Source organism: Seriola lalandi, unplaced genomic scaffold (assembly GCF_002814215.2).
Source record: "Seriola lalandi dorsalis isolate HSWRI2012SDOR001 ecotype SW California unplaced genomic scaffold, Sedor1 jcf7180002054689, whole genome shotgun sequence".
NCBI classification, from domain to species: domain Eukaryota; kingdom Metazoa; phylum Chordata; class Actinopteri; order Carangiformes; family Carangidae; genus Seriola; species Seriola lalandi.
Window position 1 is genome coordinate 515933 of NW_019525242.1, and position 18249 is coordinate 534181.

General features: G+C 41.0%; 1 protein-coding gene across 11 annotated transcripts in view; it reads left to right on the top strand.

Moving 5' to 3' along the window:
- Positions 1-18249, top strand: part of tns1b (tensin 1b) — a 171457-nt gene that overhangs the window by 116770 nt on the left and 36438 nt on the right. For 8 of the 11 annotated variants that reach the window (XM_087178478.1, XM_087178479.1, XM_087178481.1 and 5 more), the window contains 12 exons: positions 2150-2199; positions 6887-7058; positions 7795-7845; positions 7941-8063; positions 9759-9823; positions 11117-11200; positions 12066-12178; positions 12276-12336; positions 13639-13714; positions 16810-16939; positions 17095-17158; positions 17517-17641. In XM_087178478.1, coding sequence (XP_087034604.1) covers positions 2150-2199; positions 6887-7058; positions 7795-7845; positions 7941-8063; positions 9759-9823; positions 11117-11200; positions 12066-12178; positions 12276-12336; positions 13639-13714; positions 16810-16939; positions 17095-17158; positions 17517-17641 — 1114 coding nt within the window. Of the gene's footprint in view, positions 1-2149; positions 2200-6886; positions 7059-7794; positions 7846-7940; positions 8064-9758; positions 9824-11116; positions 11201-12065; positions 12179-12275; positions 12337-13638; positions 13715-16809; positions 16940-17094; positions 17161-17516; positions 17642-18249 lie in introns of all 11 variants that reach the window. The other 3 variants (XM_087178475.1, XM_087178483.1, XM_087178482.1) reach the window with 1 other exon arrangement.

Genomic DNA, 18249 nt, shown 5'->3' on the forward strand with positions numbered 1-18249 from the left:
GGGGGGGGGGGATTACTTTGTGTCGCCTCGGTCCGGCCACGAACTGATGTGAACGCTCACGATGTGAGATGGAGCACAGAAATAATGTTGAGGTGGATTTGGATTTTCTGGGGAAGAAAAGAACATTGGCGAAGACTGTGTCATCTGATTCGTTCGTGCCTGTCTGTGTTCATGCTTGTATATGTTTGGGTTGTCGTTCAGTCCCTCCAAGAAATTCGCACAATTTTACACAGTTGCAATATTGTGAGATCTTGCATTCTTTTTAAATCAGAACAAGAAATACTTGGCTGTTTTCACCAGCCACTGCAATCCAATTCCAAAACAATGTTTAAATCAAGCATCAGCATCAGTAAATGTCTTCATAGCTACAGTGGGTCTGGTTTTGCTTCTCCCAAACATAGGAAGCACTAGAGTGGGACTACAGAACTACAGCCACCCCAACAGTTTAAACAGCCTCCCTCCCTATTGCCCTGCCGAGACATTAGGGACTTTTAAGCAGCGATGGTTGATGGGACGGCTACAGCGTGACGTGATGACGTAGATTCTATCTCAACACTTCCTACCTTTGCCATCACCTCATGCTGTGGCCGTACCTATTATGTACTGTATATATATATCACCACTTGATCTGTTGCAGGCGCAACCTTTAACTTCACAGGGATCACCTCAGTGGGTTCATGTTTCTCACATCATACGAGATGTATTTACTCTAGTAAGCTGTTATTTACTTTGATTTATTTCACTAGTAATGTGATCACAAATGTAGTTTCCTCATCAAGAGGAAGCAGAACCTGGAATGAGCAGTATAAGCCTGGCTGGATTACTCTGGCACTAAAGATTTCCCCTCAGGCAGGGCTTTCCTGTGAGGCTGTGAGCATTATGAACTGATAATTTACCAAACTTGACAAAACTGAAGAATTTCTGATGTGAAACCGAAAAGTAATATTTACATTGTGGGATGTATTTGCAAATTTTATCACATTCTTTAAAAAAAAAAAAAGCTGCTACAAATTGACAGAAATAACATATCTAAGAGACTTATGTTAACGAACTTAACGACTCACAATATTGTGCAGTGACATAGTCAGCTGTTAGCAGAGCACAGCAGGCTGAAACTCATCCAGGGATAGCGAGCTGCACTCTTGACACTGGTGGTTAGCCAGCCGGTCTGATCTAATGGATGATGATGGATAACAACCCCCCCCCTCCTGCATGTGTACATGTGACCCAAGCACCTCAGGGGAGCGAACAAGTCCACATGCCCTTTGACCCCCCCACTCCTCGAGCTGGTCTGAGGGGGGGGGGGCAGGACGAGCCAGGCATAGTGGAGCCAAACACAGTCAATCACCTTCAGCCACACTTCCTCTGCGAGGGCCTCTCTGCTTCGCTTTGTGAGGGCGCTGCGTGAAACCATCCTCACATGGTACAAGCACAGCATCGTGTCCCAAGGTGCACCACATACTTTGTATCGTGTGTGTGTGTGTGTGTGTGTGTGTGTGTGTGTGTGTGTGTGTTAATCCAGCTTCAGATCACTATATTACATCTCAGCATTGGAGCAAGTTGGCTCATACATGAGTTTACCTTCAGGCTCATTGCAGCCATGTTGAGCACTGCTTCGTTGCATATTTCAGCATAACTTCTGCATCTCCTAAATAAAACAACCGTTCACTAATTCCTTTAGCAATCTGCCAAATTTTCAACTATTCAGATTAAACAACGTGAGCAGGACCGAGCTTGTGTTTGTGACTCGCATCAGAGAGCAGTTCGGTGCTTACACAGTTGCGCTTTATAAACAGCCACAATCAATGGAACTACTGGTGACATTACGGATTCTAAATGAATCTTTATAAGACTGTATATTTATCATGACCATTTTGTCGACTATTTAATTCTTTTTTTGTGCTACTATGAGGAGTGGACTCCTGCCAAACTAAGTTTCATTGTGTCCTGACATGCAATGGCAATTAATTATCTACCTATCTAGAACTAGAAGTGAACAAAGTTACTGATGCTGAGGTGCTGCTGTTGGACAGACAGCATGACTTGTCTCGTCTTTCTCACTGTATGGACGTATTTAAAGGTGCATTTGTAGTTATGAAACATTGTGTAGGACAATGATAAAGCTCTGGTGTTTGTCTTTGTTTCACAGGGCTCAACAAAATCCTCAAAGAGCATGGACTCACGACGCAGACCATCGAGGTAGGAGCTCTCTTCTCTTCTCTTCTCTTCTCTTCTCTTCTCTTCTCTCCTCTTCTCTTCTCTTCTCTTCTCTTCTGTCCTCTTCTCTTCTCTTCTCTCCTCTTCTCTTCTCTTCTCTTCTTTTCTCTTCTCTTCTCTTCTCTCCTCTTCTCTTCTCTTCTCTTCTCTTCTGTCCTCTTCTCTTCTTTTCTCTTCTCTTCTCTCCTCTTCTCTTCTCTTCTCTTCTCTCCTCTTCTCTTCTCTTCTCTTCTCTCCTCTTCTCTTCTCTTCTCTTCTCTTCTCTTCTCTTCTCTTCTCTTCTCTCCTCTTCTCTCCTCTTCTCTTCTCTTCTCTTCTCTTCTCTTCTCTTCTCTTCCATAAAAGGCTTCATTGGGCCTGAATTTGTTGAATTATTTTAAGAGCTAATCTCTGTTTTCTCCAAAAGTTCAGAAAGATAATGAAGGAGGCGAAACAAATATTAAGCAAACTTTCTCCATCCTCTGTCACATTGAGCGCCTGAGATATGAGGCATTTGGACTGAACAGTTTAGATGTAATGTGATATTTGCTTTTTTTTTTTTTTTTATCAGCGGCATTAGTAAAGCAACATGCCCTGCCATTGAACTGGAACTCACACTGCTTTGTTGGACAAAAAGATATTTGGTGTCAGCCCCTCTCACCTCCGTCCTCAGGGAGTCACAGATGTTGTCGGTTTTGTAATTAATGTGCAAAACTTGACCCCACAACAGTTCATGTTGATGTTGCTGTGTTAAAGCTTGAGTGACAGTTTGATTTGCTCACAGTAAACCGGATTATAGAAACAGTTCAGCATCTGAATATACAGAGAAGGTGTGAGTTGATTTACCGAATGGATTACAGTCAGTTTCTGTCCATATAAACTGCCATATGACAGTTGTCTCTTATGTAATAGTCTGGCTGAATGAAGGTGTCCAGTCAGTAGTGGGTCCAGTATATCCCTAAACATACACTGTGTATTTGCATGGAGTTGGTGAGCAGTGCGATGCTACACTACTGATGCACTGTAGATAACAATCTGCCACAACTAAGTTTAACCACATGAACACACCACAATGGGATGAACACCACCCAAACAAAAGATACTAGAAAATAACTTCAGAGGCGTCAGATAGTCTGATAGCATCAGACAGCAAATATCATGGCATAATACTGCATATTACTATTGATTGATGCTGATGTTGATGCTTTAAAACAGTCATTTTATTATTTTTTGGCCCTTTAGGGGGCAGCATAACAAGCTGTGAACATCACATTGAGCTGGAAAAGCAATTTTAGTTAAAAGGGGCTCAGAGAGTTCTGCAGGCTCTCAGAGTCGGGTGCTAATTCTCTGTGGGTTTGTCACTAGGAGCAATCGCTTTCACATTATACAAAGTTATGTGATCGATTGTTAATATAAAGGAGCTATTTGTAAGTTTTGCCGTTGCTTCATTGCGAATGTTAGCATTAACAGCTGTTTATTTCTCAGTCTAAAAGAAATCATCAAACTTCATTCCTTTACTCACCAACAGCTGTCTCCAGAGGTGGAAAGCAACGGTAATGTTAACTCTTATGTCTATAAAGTCTTTCCTAGAGACACTGTACCTTGAAGACGTAGTACTGTTCAGAGGACGTAGTATAACCTCTTGTATTATAAAGGCAATGATGGCTGAAGTTCTTGTCAAGCGACAATCACCGCCACCTGCTCCCGGCAAGAAACCACATTTGGCAGCAGAGCAAACTTACAAATAGCCCCTTTAATATGAAAATATAAGTATATATAACCAAGTCCAAACTAACAAAACACATGAGGTATTTGTGCAGGAACAATCATAAAATCATCCTTTTCCTTGATAAATTGTACAAATAAAAAATGATCAACTCAATCCAAGTACTGAGTTTAATCTAGTTCATGAAAAAATGGTACATATTCACCACCAATCAGGACGTATGACAGGTCTGATCACAAGCTTGGATCAAGTATCGCTCTCAGTATTTTAAATAGTAGAGACAGGAGAGTCCTGGTTGTTCATTTTTATTAATAAAAATATTTGGCAAGATTTTTTTACAGCCCAGCGTCTCAGGTTTCCTGATAAAACATTCCCGCTTCACAGTTGGTGTTTGTCCAAATCACAAATGAGATCACTGCAGCGCTGAAATTGAGCGTGTTGAGATAATGCGTCATTCGTCAATTGCGATATGCAGAAAAAAGAGCAATCGCTTCATCTCTTCAGCTGATGAGAAGCAGGTTGGAGCCCAGCCGGTCAGCGCATGCTGGTGGATCTGGAACAGAACCAAAACCACGGGTCTATATTGGCCCTGACTGCACCCAGAGGCAAAAGACATACATATGCAGAGACAGGCAGGGAGATGGAGAGAGAAGAAGAAAGAGAGAGAAACAGATGAGAAAAAGAAATATTAAGACATACTAATAAAGATAGAAAAAAAAGAGAGATCCAGGTAAAAGAAATAATAAAAACAGAAGATGTTTTTGCCAATTACAAACATTAAAAACACATAATTTAAAAGTCAGATATTTATCTCGGCACATGAAAGAGAACATGTGTGACATATCAGTTTCTCCTTTATCTCTAGTGATGAATCATTTCCAGTAAGCAGGTTTAGAGTGGGTCCAGATGTACAGTACAGAGCAGGTTACAGTATTTGCATGGTAAGGCTGCAGCGATCCTCTCTCCCAGACATATGAGCAATTTCCTCAGGGGCCACTCACTGCTGACAAATGTGGGAAATATGCTGCAGTCTGAGCGCTAAGGGGCTAGACACCCTTTCCCTTAACCTCTTCATCTCACCCTCCATGTTTAGTTATTTCACTCAGTCCGCCTCCTCACTGTCTCTGTGGACCTTTTGAAATGAAGCCTGACGGAGACAAGATCCACGGAGGCACTTAAAGAAATGAGAACTACGCTGTGAAAGAAAGCTGTCGAAATCAAAGCAGCAGTTAAATGCTGTGGGAAATGTGCTTATTAAATTTCCTACTGAGAGTTAGATGAGAAGATAAATACCACTCTGATGTCTGTCCAGTCAATATACAGTGATAGCCAGCAGCTGCTTAGCTTAGCTTATCATAAAGACTGGTAACAGGGGGAAACAGTTTGCCTGGTAAAAAAAACCAAAAAAAAAACAGAACCCATCAGTGATTAACACGTTACATCTCGTTTGTTTGATCCGCACAAAAAAAAAAATGTAAAAGCGACAAGGTGTAGTTTCTGCTAAGCTAACAGGCTGCTGCCTTTAGCCTTATAGTTACAGGATAGATATGAGAATGGTGCTGGTCTTCTCATCTGACTTGAGGCAAGAGAGTGAATGACTCTTTCCCACAGCGTCAAACTATTCCTTTGAACACGCCATGACAAGCCGCTTTTTCTCCAAAGCAATATTGTTGAGGCAAATTAAGAAGATAAGGAGATAAGAATTAGATTTTTTTTTTTTTTTTTGACTTTGATTGCAATCATTTGGCTGCGCTGGACTGGATGATGCTGCTTTGACTGTTTGGAGATATTTGTTAGACGCTTTTTTTTTTTCCCCTAAGCGTCTTTGATCTCCTTCAGTGCTCTCATTTCTGACCTGATTTGACACCAGACAAACCAGACTTGTAGAATAACATCTCTGCCAATAAACCTTCAATGACCATCATGTTTTTGTTTGGTCTGTGGGCTGCACACATGCTGCACTTCCTTCTTGGTGCAATGCATTATTTTCATAATCTGGCATAATTATCTGCGCAGTCGTTTTCTCCTCACGCTGTTTTCCCCACACAACATGTGTTGAATGGAAGGGGGGGGGGGCTGACATTTTTTGGGGTTAGATATTAAAAGTCATTGTGATGTCATTGTGGATGTGGTATTTTTGTGGTTTGATGCCTTTTCCTTCTAAGGATATTTGTTCCATGTTGGAGAAAGAGTGTAGTGTGTTGAACTGAATCTGAAATGTAATTTGCTGCATTAGGGACATTCAGCCTCATATTTTTATGTTTTGGCTCAAAATGTGGAGGGATAGGAGTTAAAAGTACAGACTAACCTGAAAATTCAGTCCTAATATGATGTGTCATGTGGCATCTGTGTGAAAGAAATGAGTGTTTCCATCTTAAATCACGAGAATGAATCATGCGGCAGTGACGTCATCTGTATAAAACATTTCCACCAGAGGATTTCTGTAAAATAATATTTACTTGGGATGATTTAAAATGTACGGTATCTACTGTATGCTGAAAAAAACATCAGGAAAAATGTTAATAAAGTACAATTTTGTGCCTGAAGTGCAGAAGAGAAGAGCATCCATCACTTTTAACTAAGTCATGGTGAAGTAGAAATGTTGGCCTATGTTAAGGTGTAAGGTACGGTCAGGGGTAGAAACTCTTCTCCCTGTAGATGAAGTAGAAACTTAAAGATTAAATAAAAACTGCTATCCAGAGAAATCTGAACTTGCCATCTTTAGGCCTCTTATCATTGGTATGCTATGCTGCAGCAGCTGGCCTGATAAACACAAGCATGTGTGTATAAATCTCTTGTGCTGCATTACTTTAGGTATGAAATTCCTCCAAACAGCTGTCTTCTGTGGTCCAGCAGTTGTTCTTGTGCACAGTGGAGCCGCTGATATGCAAAACTGCCCCGTGCAATTTGAATTTTGAAAATAGCCCACAGTAAAGAGTAAATGCTTCTGTGTTTCTCCGACAGGAGTGCGAGTCTGCTGCAGGCCCTGGACGAGAGCTACGAGCTGGACCTGATCTACATCACAGAGAGGATCATCTCCGTCTCTTTCCCCGGCAGCGTGGACGAGCAGAGCTACGCCGCCAACCTGCGGGAGGTCGCCTCCATGCTGCGCTCCAAACACGGTCACAACTACCTGGTACGGTTTCCTGTATACATCCGGATGATCCTGGAGGGGAATATAGCAATTAACTTTCAGATGGAATGAAGCAGATAGCGTGAGGTCAGACACTGGAGCTGTGCAGAGCAGCTGATCATCAGCTGGTTTTCCTCTCTTCCAACCGTATACACATTCACTCAGCAGAGAGGTTATGTAACATCTGGATCTGCATACATCTGTATACATCTGACACTTTTGTTTTTTGCTGTCTCCTGGTCACTGGCCATTTGCAGACTGAAACCTCACCACAAAAAGTCCCAGTGTTCACCCAGCCATCGGTCACGCTTTAGATTTCTCCGCATTTATTCACAAAGAAATCCAGAGTTTCTCTAGTAAGAGTGATTCTTCTGAAAACCAAGGACACAACAGTGAAGCAAAAGTGAAAAGGCCGGATTAGTCAGTGCGTTTCTCTGTTTTAATTACTGTTTTAATAAAACTAACTCTACCCTGCAATACAAGAACAATGCTGGCTCTTTATCTCCATGTGTTCTACATGAATAATCATTTGCATCATTACATGGCACTGAATTAACATAATGTCATGTATGGTGCCATCAAAGGCATATTTAAGACTCCTCTGAGGGTTTCTCATTTAGCTCCAAACATTAAAAAGATGCAGATGGAGTTTTCAAGTTATCATACGGAAATAATTTTAGTTAGCTGATCCATATTTATGTTTCATATGTTTCCTCCCATCTGTTTCCTCTTCCTCTAGCTCTTCAACCTCAGTGAGAAGCGTTATGACATCAGCCAACTTAACCCGAAGGTAAACCTGGCAGCCTCCCTCCTCCCCCATTCTCTTCTCCTATGTATTGTATGACCACCAATCTGAACAGCGTCTCTCTCTCCTCCTTCCTCAAGGTGTTGGACTTCGGCTGGCCTGACCACCATGCTCCAGCCCTGGACAAAATCTGCAGCATCTGCAAGGCCATGGACACTTGGCTGAGTGCGGACAGCCACAACGTGGTGGTCATACACAACAAGGTGAGACTGAGAGATGAGAAGACGCTGTGAGAATGGAACAAAGTCCAGACAGTAGAGGGTGCTCTCAGGCTCTTCTCGGGACCCCCACTTCCCCCCTGAGGCTGCAGCTGTTTTCTGTGTTAGTGTCTGTGATGACGTCCTCCCCTCAGCCCAGCGCTGACATTCAGGGTGGAGTGTTTGTGTGTGAGAGTGTGTCTCTTTGTGTGCTGGTTTGGGTTGGGTTGTGCGAGATGAGAGTTGGAAAAACACAAATAAGGGAGGTTAGACACACCACTCATCATGGCTACTTGGGTTTATTTACCCTTTTACCCTTAACAATGCCATAAAAACTGAATTGACCAACATGTTGCTGTTGTTGCCATGAACTTACTTGCATCACATTACAGTCTTGTGGCGAGCCGCACTCGTCGAGCTGCTGCATGCGCTGACACAAACCTTAAAAAGTATATCCGAATACAGCTAGGTCAGTGTCTCAGATGTACTACCTAATCATTTTCACGTTAACCCCATTGTGTTCCTGATTGTGTTTTGCAACGTAAGAATTAACCACAGGATCCTGAGCCTCCTTGCCTCATTCCAAGATGTTCCCACAGGGAGATTACATACAAACAAGTCGGCTGCTATAACAACTGGTGTTTTTTTTTCTTTTTTCTTTCTGAGAGTTGAGTAATGCTGGTGTGATGAGAGCGTGGGCTCAGACGTTGTGGTGGTCACTAAGGAAGCAGGCCGTGTTGGTTTTCCACATATCAACAACATCATTTCCACTGGGCACCATGTTGTTTTTTTTTTTTAAGTGGCCACAATGTTTTGTAATGCGCAACACTCAGTGATCCTTCTTTTAAAGATAAATAGATGGGATAAATGAATGGAATTCATGACTGGTTTGTTGCCATGGTAACACGTGCTTGAGCTTAGTGAACTTCCTATTTACTGCCCAGTAAGTCATTTTTTGACCATATAAATAACAACTGTAGTCACATGTAGAATATAATTGGATTTTTTTTTATGATTGAAACTGATATTATTAATGTAAGAAAATCTCTAAAGAAGTGCTCCACCACTGTTACACATAAAGCTCTATTGGGGTGTACTTTTCAGCCTGTAAAAACAGTATTAAAATGTCCTCTGTGGCTGTTAAGGCAGTCTCTAAAGTCTGAAAATATGACCCAGATGATGTCATCAGGGTATCCCCTCATGGGCTCTGAGACCTTAAACGTATAACAGAAAGGCTTTGTTAAAATAGTGTGAATGAAGTTTGAAAGGTGTGGGCATTTATTGGGCAGGAGGTGTTTAACAAAAAGATGCAATTGGGTTGCATTATGGGAAATTTAGGATCCAGTGTTTTTGGAGTTTGACCCATACAAAGTGAACTAAGTGTCAAGATATTTGGCCTCTGTTGCACCGATTTGGACCGATCTTGTTTGAATCTGTCTCCTGTGAGTCCTCCTACTCATTTAACAGCATCTGATGTAGTTCGTTTGTTGTGTTATGTCAGTGTATTATAAGATCTGTTTGGATTTTTGATGATGAGTCTACCCTTTGGTTCACATTTGGATGATGAATTGTGCACTTAAAAACAACAGCAGAATAAAACTACCCCAGTGTGCTACTCCACAATAAACACATTAAAGGAGCTATTTGTAAGTTTTGCTATTGCTATATAGCCAACTAACCAATGTTAACTTGTCTTTTCAGGGCAACCGGGGCAGAACTGGAGTGGTGGTGGCAGCCTACATGCATTACAGCAACATATCTGCTAGGTAGGTCTATAATCCCAACTATTATACGCCAATCCAGCAACCCAGCAGAGGACTGACCTGCTGTGCCGTTTGAGAGAGGGAAGAAAGGCAGGCAGAAGGGGAGCGAGAGGGAGCAAGTCTGTCATTTTTTGGAAACAAAATAGAAGTGGAAAACGAGAGAGGGCGGACAGACTACATGAGGAGCTGACATGAGAGGAAAAACTAGATAAGCCAGCATTGTTCATCACAAGACCAAAGCCCACATCTGAACAACGGACAGATGTGATGAACAGGAGGAGGAGGGGTGGAACATGGGACTGGAGAACAACACTTTTATTTGGAGAAATCCAAAGACAAGTATTTGATGTAATAATTACGAGCAGAAAGCAAAGAGTTAGCTCTAATGGTCACTGCATCATAAGACCCAAATTCTAAGTGTCCTCTTTTTCTTTATTTTTATTAGATTTGTTTGTAGATGTGCCAAAATAGAACGACATTCTGTTGCATAAACTGTGGAGATGTAAAGCGCTGAACAATCAGGGAGCGCATGACTCACTGTTTTTTTTTTAACAGAGCAGTGATTGGCTATGAAAAAATGTAACACACCTGTAAAAATATTAGATTTGTCTATGATGCCATTATCACACAAGTCAATTTAAAGCATTTGTGAAGTTGCCTTAGAAACGTAAGAGCCGGCAAAATGCCTGAAACCAAATATATTCCAGATTTTGCATAAAATCTTTCATTATGGAAAAAAAAAAAAACGTTTTACTGTGTGCACGGAGGTAATGCAGAATTAGCTGTCAGACATAACCTCCAGAAACTTCTGTCTGGAAGATCTTTGCATACATGCTGGACACACATGGCTACCATACTGCATGACATTTTATTAGACATTAATCTACATTGAAATTTACAGTGCATTTATGCATCATCTATTTTTTCCCTTATTTCTTCTTGTATATTGTGCATCTTGTTGTCAAATTAATTCTATGGCTGTTTTGTGTCGACAGCTGTGTGCAATGTGGTGTCTGACATTAGACATTGGGTTTTGCATGAAACATGTGGGTGCATCAAAAAACATTTTCCACAAGTCACAGTGTGCAGACTTTTCAGATGTCTAACACGGCGTGACCACCAGTTTGTTTTCCCCATGCTAGATAACTATAGTAATGCTTCACACATGCACAACATTATACATTTGAATTAATAATTATTAATAATTATATACATTGCAGGCACTAGAATACAAATAAAAGTGTTTTAAATGCATATTAACCACCAACCTTACCAAACCTTTGTGCTGGAATACAGTGCAGACCAGGCTCTGGACAGGTTTGCCATGAAGCGCTTCTATGAAGACAAAGTGCTTCCTGTGGGCCAGCCATCACAGAAAAGGTCAGTCTTATCTCACTTCTTGTTTATAGTCCGAGTTTGACCCCAAAGTGAACTCACCTTCTCTTACAATTAAAGCTGCATTAATCAATTTTTGGCCACTTGAGGAGAGTGGAACAAGCTGCAAACACTACAGTGGAATATAATCACCTTGTAAAGTTGTTATGACAAACATTTGCCTCTTTAGAGAACCAATAGACACTGACCAACGGAAGAATTCATTTGGGCTTGTGTTTCTTGCCAGCAGGTTCAATGCAATCATATTTATTTTATGCAATTACATTTATTCTAATTTATCTTGTACTTTATGCCCTGTACTTGATATTTTACTTTTTACTGTGTCATACAGTTATGTTGAAATGCGCCAATAAATAAAATGTATTATTTTTATTATTAGATGAAAACAGCTGTCTGCTGTAGCTGGAATCAGTGTTAATAGGAGGCAGAAAAACCAAAACAATGATTCAAAAAAGGCTACAAGGTTCTGAGGAGCTGCCTGGGAGAGAAGGGTTGGGTGGGTTGTTACTAATAGCAACCTCTTTTACATAATACATAATTATTTGATTCATTGGTAATATAAAAGATATTGGTTAGTGCAGCTTTAAAGTATTTAGTTTGGGCTAAAAGTTTAAAAAGTCTCGATCTTTGGCCTGAAAGTTGTCTTACTTCCCCACAGAATGACAAGCTGAAAACACTCATTGTTGTAACCAGAGGTCAAAGCCAAAGAATGCGTTTCCTTGTTGTCATGAACACAGGATTATACCTTCATCTCTTTGTTGTAAAACATTAGAAATCATGATATAATTTGACAGAAGGCTACCTATCAGCATGTTCATGTCTCCCATTTACCTCCCTCTGCCTCGCTCAGGTATGTGGAGTACTTCAGCGGCTTGCTCTCCGGACACATCAAGATCAACAACAAACCCTTGTTCCTCCATCACGTCATCATGCATGGCATCCCCAACTTCGAGTCTAAAGGAGGTGAGGGTCGTGCACAGATACTCGCTCGCGCAAAAGCATTTTCATACACCTTATTTATTTTTTTGCAATTTTTTTTTTTTTTTTTATTGTGTTCCAGGTTGTCGTCCCTTTCTCAAAATCTACCAGGCCATGCAGCCTGTCTACACATCTGGGATCTAGTAAGTCTTAAAACATGCTCACACTCAAATGCTTTTACAAGATTCCAGGGATAGCAAGCTCGTAATGGCTCAATAATAAAAAAAAATAAAAAAAAAGCCAGATTTTCCTTTATAGCCTCTCCCCTAACTCCCCTGCCCCCTAACATACACACACATCGTCCCTCTTGCCAGTTTACACTCACATTATTGTATTAATCTAGCCTCCCCAGCTGCAGGCTCTTGTTTCCCCACTTTAGAGCCCGCAATCACTTCTAGTGTTATTTGTGACTTGAGAGCCAATGAAACAGAGAGACAGGCATCCGTGTGGACGCCTGAAGGCTTTTTTTGCCAGAGGACCCCGCTGGTTCCCAGGGCCAGACAGGAAACAATGGATTCTATGGCTTTCTGTTGTTGTTTTGAGAAGAGGGGAGGTTTAGGGGAGAGGAGGGGAGGGGAGAGCTGCACTGTCCTCAGATGGGTGAGGCATACAGGCTACATTCACACGGCATTTTAATGTATTACAGTTTAAATACCACACAGACAGTGATTATTATATCTGGGCAAATAGTAAAAAATAGCTGCTAGGTCAGAAAAACACGCATGTTCAGGTCTGATCATGCAGTTTCCATTAATATATTAATCAAAAAACCAATTAGCAGGTTTAATTTTTTTAACTGATAACATAGCTGAGGCAGCGTTAGCATGGAAGACTCAACAATGGCAAGAAGACAATATGGAAAACTTGATTGGTGCTGGAAGTGAATGAAAAGCACAGCAGCCTGTTGCAGCTGTTTTTTGTCATTCTTTGGCTCATTTTCGCTGCAGAGCATTTATGAAGTGTTTTAAAGTTGCTACTGTAAATAGTAAAGCTTGTTAGTGTCAGATTGTCTACTACATCCATTCTTACAATTGTGTCAGCACCATAAACACTTTTACAGCATACACAACAATAAGCGTGAAACAATCAGAGCGCATACACTTCCAGACTGTCAACCCCTTAAAGCCCCAAATCACATTTCTCCCCACTTTCTCTCACATGCTCCCTATTAGCACTCTCCACCCTTTGATCCCACTCCACCAGTCAGACAATCATGTAGACACTAATACCCGAAATTAGCCCCGGACTGCAGCGCCGTTATGCTCTGTGATGGCCACTGCTAAAGCAAATAAGGGATTGTCAGCGGACGATGTAGATCATGTGCACATAGTTATACCCAGACGTGTAACATCGGTGACGCTCTGTCGGGTTGTACTGTGTTAATACTGTAATAATAATGAGGGCAGACTTATAACCTAACATGTTGTGGCTTTTCTCTTTCACAGTAACGTTCAGGGCGACAGTCAGACGAGCATCTGTATCACCATCGAGCCTGGTCTCCTCCTGAAAGGGGACATCCTGGTGAGAACAGCACATATAAGCAACAGCCAATGATATGATAATGATAAAGACAGTAAAAAGAGCAAAGTACTTTGGTTTAATGTCTCAGCTGTTTGAATCCCATTCAGTGCGTTTAAACTAGGAAACATGGAAACACTGCTTCAAGATTTTTTTCTCGTGTGAAGCCAATAACAAGGAAAGTTTATTGTCCTTTATTTTCCAGTGTATGACCTCTGCTAGAAAGCAATGAACACAAATGGAAGCTAAACAATGAATACCAACAAGAGCATCTGCACAAATGTAAAGGATGGACTGATTTTTTTTATATTGTTTATTAGCACTGAGGGAATCCTGTTGGCTTTTCCAGCCTGACGTCGGGTGTATGCACTGTATACATGTGCTGCAGCAGTTTATGGTATCCATTCACAGAAAAAAAATAGGGCCATAAAAACCCGGGGGAAGACAGTTGGCCATGGTCCTATACCTCGGTTTATAGACCCTCATTAGCACACAATATGTTTCCTGGAAACTATGATGTCAAAGAGGCAGCATACTTCCTTTCCAACAGTGTTTTGGATACACAGTGTATAACTTTAACATGACATGACATCAGTTAAAGACAAGCTGAATGTCAAATTGACAGGTTTTTTTTAATTTTTTTTATACTTTTGGAAGGGTCTTTTCTGATTTTGAGGAAATTGAAACTAAATAGAAAAAAAGATCCTGAGTAGCACCTGTTCCTTTGTGCCCTTGCCTCTGGCTTATATTTGCATGTATTTCAGACAGAGCAACCGCACAGATCAGCAAAGTTTAAAGTTATCCGTGAGATGTCCTCGGGGTTCATAATTTCAGCATGGAGAATTTCAAAGGGAGCACTTAGCGTGTGCTCCAGGCTTCCCCATTTTGGGCTCTCAGAGCGGAGCGCATATCTCATCCTTTATTTAAGACGGACTAATGGATTCTGCTGAATGCATCATCTGACTGAGCCGATGCCTGCTGATGCTTGTTATTATTCAGATAACACAGAAAATGTGAACTGTGGCCTCGTGGCCAAAAATGGGAAAGGCATTAGTCAGCGTGGAGTGTGCTCCAGCATTTCAAACTGCAATGGTGTGTGTTTGTGCAGTTGAACTGAGTTGTGCGTCGATTGTATGGCTGCCAAGAAATTACTAATTGCTGAATGGTTAGATGAAAAAAGATAATTACAGAGGAAAATCTTTATAAACATGATTTACATTTTTTTAGGTTTTGGCTCTTTCCTTCCCTCATTTTAATTCCAAGTTTGGTCTCAACTATTTTATGATGAAGCTGCAGCCAAAATGTCACATTAAACTTTATAGAGCTCAGAACAGAAGCAGAAAAGAATACAGCTAAAGATTAATGGAATAGTTGGGAATGGTTTGCTCCCTGAGAGTTGATTGTCACTTCTGTATCGTCAATATGAAGCTACAGCAACGGGTTCGCTTAGCTTACAATAAAGAGGAGAAACAGAGATGAACAGCTAGCCTGGCTCTGACCAAAGGTACCTCTGAAACTCACTAATTAACATGTTACATGTCATTTGTTTAATCTGTATGTAAAATCAATTGTAAAAATGACTAAAAGTTGTTCTTTTACAAGGGGTTTATGTGCAGTGACTTCCTGATGACAACTTGTTATTTTTGCACTTATCTTATGCTGACCTCTCTCCACACGCCTTTCCCATAAGGCATGTGGAGCAATATGAGAGCAAAACATATAAGATTGAGAATGAAAGGAAGACAAAGTAAAATATCCTGCGGTTTAGCACAGTTTAAGCTAAACTGTGCTAAACCGCAGGATAAGATAAGCTAAGTGTCTCGTGGCTGCTGGGACACTTAGCTTATAGTAAATGGACAGATATCAGTGGTTATCAACTTTATCATCTAACTCTCTGCAAGAGAGAGAACAAGCCTAACCTTTCATTCAACATTAAAGATAATCAATTCACAAACGAGCAGGAACAGGCTTTGGTTAATCGTTATCTGGTGCGTGAAAAATGAAAATGTGCTCTCAAGTCTCTAAAGGCAAGCGTGTAAGTTTAAATGAATGTTTTCCTTCTTCTATTTTTTGTTCTCAACCTTGGCTCAGCAGCTTTGTTTTCCTCATGAAACAGACCCCTCAGTGGGAGGTTTACCATGTCCCAGGGAGCTGTGCTAAGCCACAGGATATTTTACTTTGCCTTCCTTTCATCCTCAATCTTATATGTTTTGCTCTCATTTGGCACCACAAGTAGAAAATAGGTTTTTTTGAAAGCAGTCAGAGCCATTTAGTAGTTTTTACATTTAGTTTGTACCTTACTCTAAGTAGCAGATGGATAAATTACACACGTGGTGCTTTATTATGTTTAAAAATTAAACATTAAAGCTGAAAATGTAAATCTTAACAGTAGGATGTTTTTCAGTTTGCCCCTTTTTTTTTTTTTTTTTTTTTTTTTTTTTTTTTTTTTTTTTTAATTCTTTACAGTCACGGTTTGTGAGCTGCAAGTTGTCCTGGTTATGGTAAATATTCCTCCAGCACCTGTAAATGTGAGGTCCTTGTAAAAGCCTCACAGGTCCAGGAAGCAGTGGGAGGGAGAGAGAGAAGATTTTCCCGTGTGTGGTTTCAGTCTTGCTCTTAAAGCCGTTGCGTTTGGGGAAACAGTTTGGATAATAACGTGTGTGAAGAGGCCATACATTTCATGGGATATATATATATAAAAATGCCTTAAATGCTTTTTCTAGCTCTGAGCCAGTGCGGCCAGAGACCTAGCAGTGAATCAAGTTGACATGTCTCTGGCTCGTGTTTCGCAAGGATCATTCCATATTGTTGCTCACTTGATATTCGGAGTGTATCAACCCTGAAGCTGTATTGAGCTCAGCTGAAGGAGTGATTTGACTCTGCAGGTTAATTTGCTGAAAACGTTTTTTTTACTCATCAGGACTGACACATTATATAAATAAGCCACATCCTGAAATGATTATTATTGTGATACCTGTGGAGCTTTAAAGGCATCCGTCCAACTACAATCCAACCCAGTCTCACTGACCTGTTGAGTTCTGTTGGCACTGCTTGATACGGTATTGTTTGAATTTCTTCTGATCACTTTCTCCCTCCAGCTCAAGTGCTACCACAAGCGTTACCGCAGCCCGTGCCGAGACGTGATCTTCAGGGTGCAGTTTCACACCTGTGCTGTTCACGACCTGGGGATCGTCTTTGGGAAAGATGAGCTCGATGAGACGTTCAAAGGTGACGGATCCGGTGAATGTTGTAGCTAATTAATAAAATCTGAATGTCTGGTAATATTACTCCCCTGTAAATATTCTATTCACGAGATATATTCCACTACAAACTGTTTTTTTTTACTTTAATAACCCAGACAACTTTTTATTTCTTCACTGCAGACGACAGGTTTCCCGAATATGGAAAAGTGGAGTTTATTTTCTCCTTTGGGCCAGAGAAAATCCATGGTAAGAATCAATGTGTCTGGTTTTATGGGAGCTCTGGAGCATTTTCCCCACATTATATTTTACTGTCATACATAGTTTAGGGCATTTTTACCTTTAATTGAAAGTATATAATAAAGAGAGATAAAGTTAATGTTGGAGAGAAAGAAGGGGAAGACGTGCAACAAAACTTGCAGTTGGTTCACCAACACGTTGCCCTGCACCTTCCTATTTGTTTGTCACTCTTTACTAGATGAGCAAAAACACTCGACTAATTTCACTCAGAGCTGTTATTACTCAATTCAGGGGAATGAATTGTTTTGTGTTCTGTTTTGTGATTTAAAGACATTCACATTTTCTGCTCTGCCTCTTTGTACTTCTGGTCAAGGTATGGATCTCCTAGAAAACGGGCCGAGCGTCTCGGTTGACTACAACACACAGGATCCACTGATCCGCTGGGACTCCTACGAAAACTTCAATCAGAACTGTGAGGACACCACAGACGGTGAGTAGATGGTATTTTAAAACGACCCGCACGCTCCCGCAGCACTGCTGGCTGTTATTTTAGATGTAATATCTCCTTGGTGAGTCTTGCAGAGAGAGATTAATGCTGAGGATTGATTGGCTGTCAAAGGAGGAGTCTGTACAAGCTGACACAAACCCACACAGAGGCGGAGCTTCTCCCGCCATCCTCTTGTGGGTTGTAAACTTTACAAGGTGTTAATTACAACGGCTCTTTATAGTCCTCATGGCCACCAAGGTTAATATGCAATTACTTTCCCACTTCCTGTAATTCTAATTCATTTAAAGTGAACTGTCAGATTGATGTAACAACCTGCACATCACATTCATGTAGCCTATGTATATGTGACCCGTAACTCGCCTCAGTAGAAGTCCCGGATCACCGCTTCAAATTACCGTCCTCCTCCTCCTCTTCCTCATCAGCCGCCAGTGTCAGTGAGTGGACACACTGCTCATGAGCTTTTAAGTGAAAAGGTCACTTTACATGAATCTTAAACAAACCATACATGTGACTGTGCAAATGCATCTTAATGTGGTTGAGAGGAAGTTGTTGTGATGCTATTCTGGTCTCTGTCTTTCTTTCTCACTCTC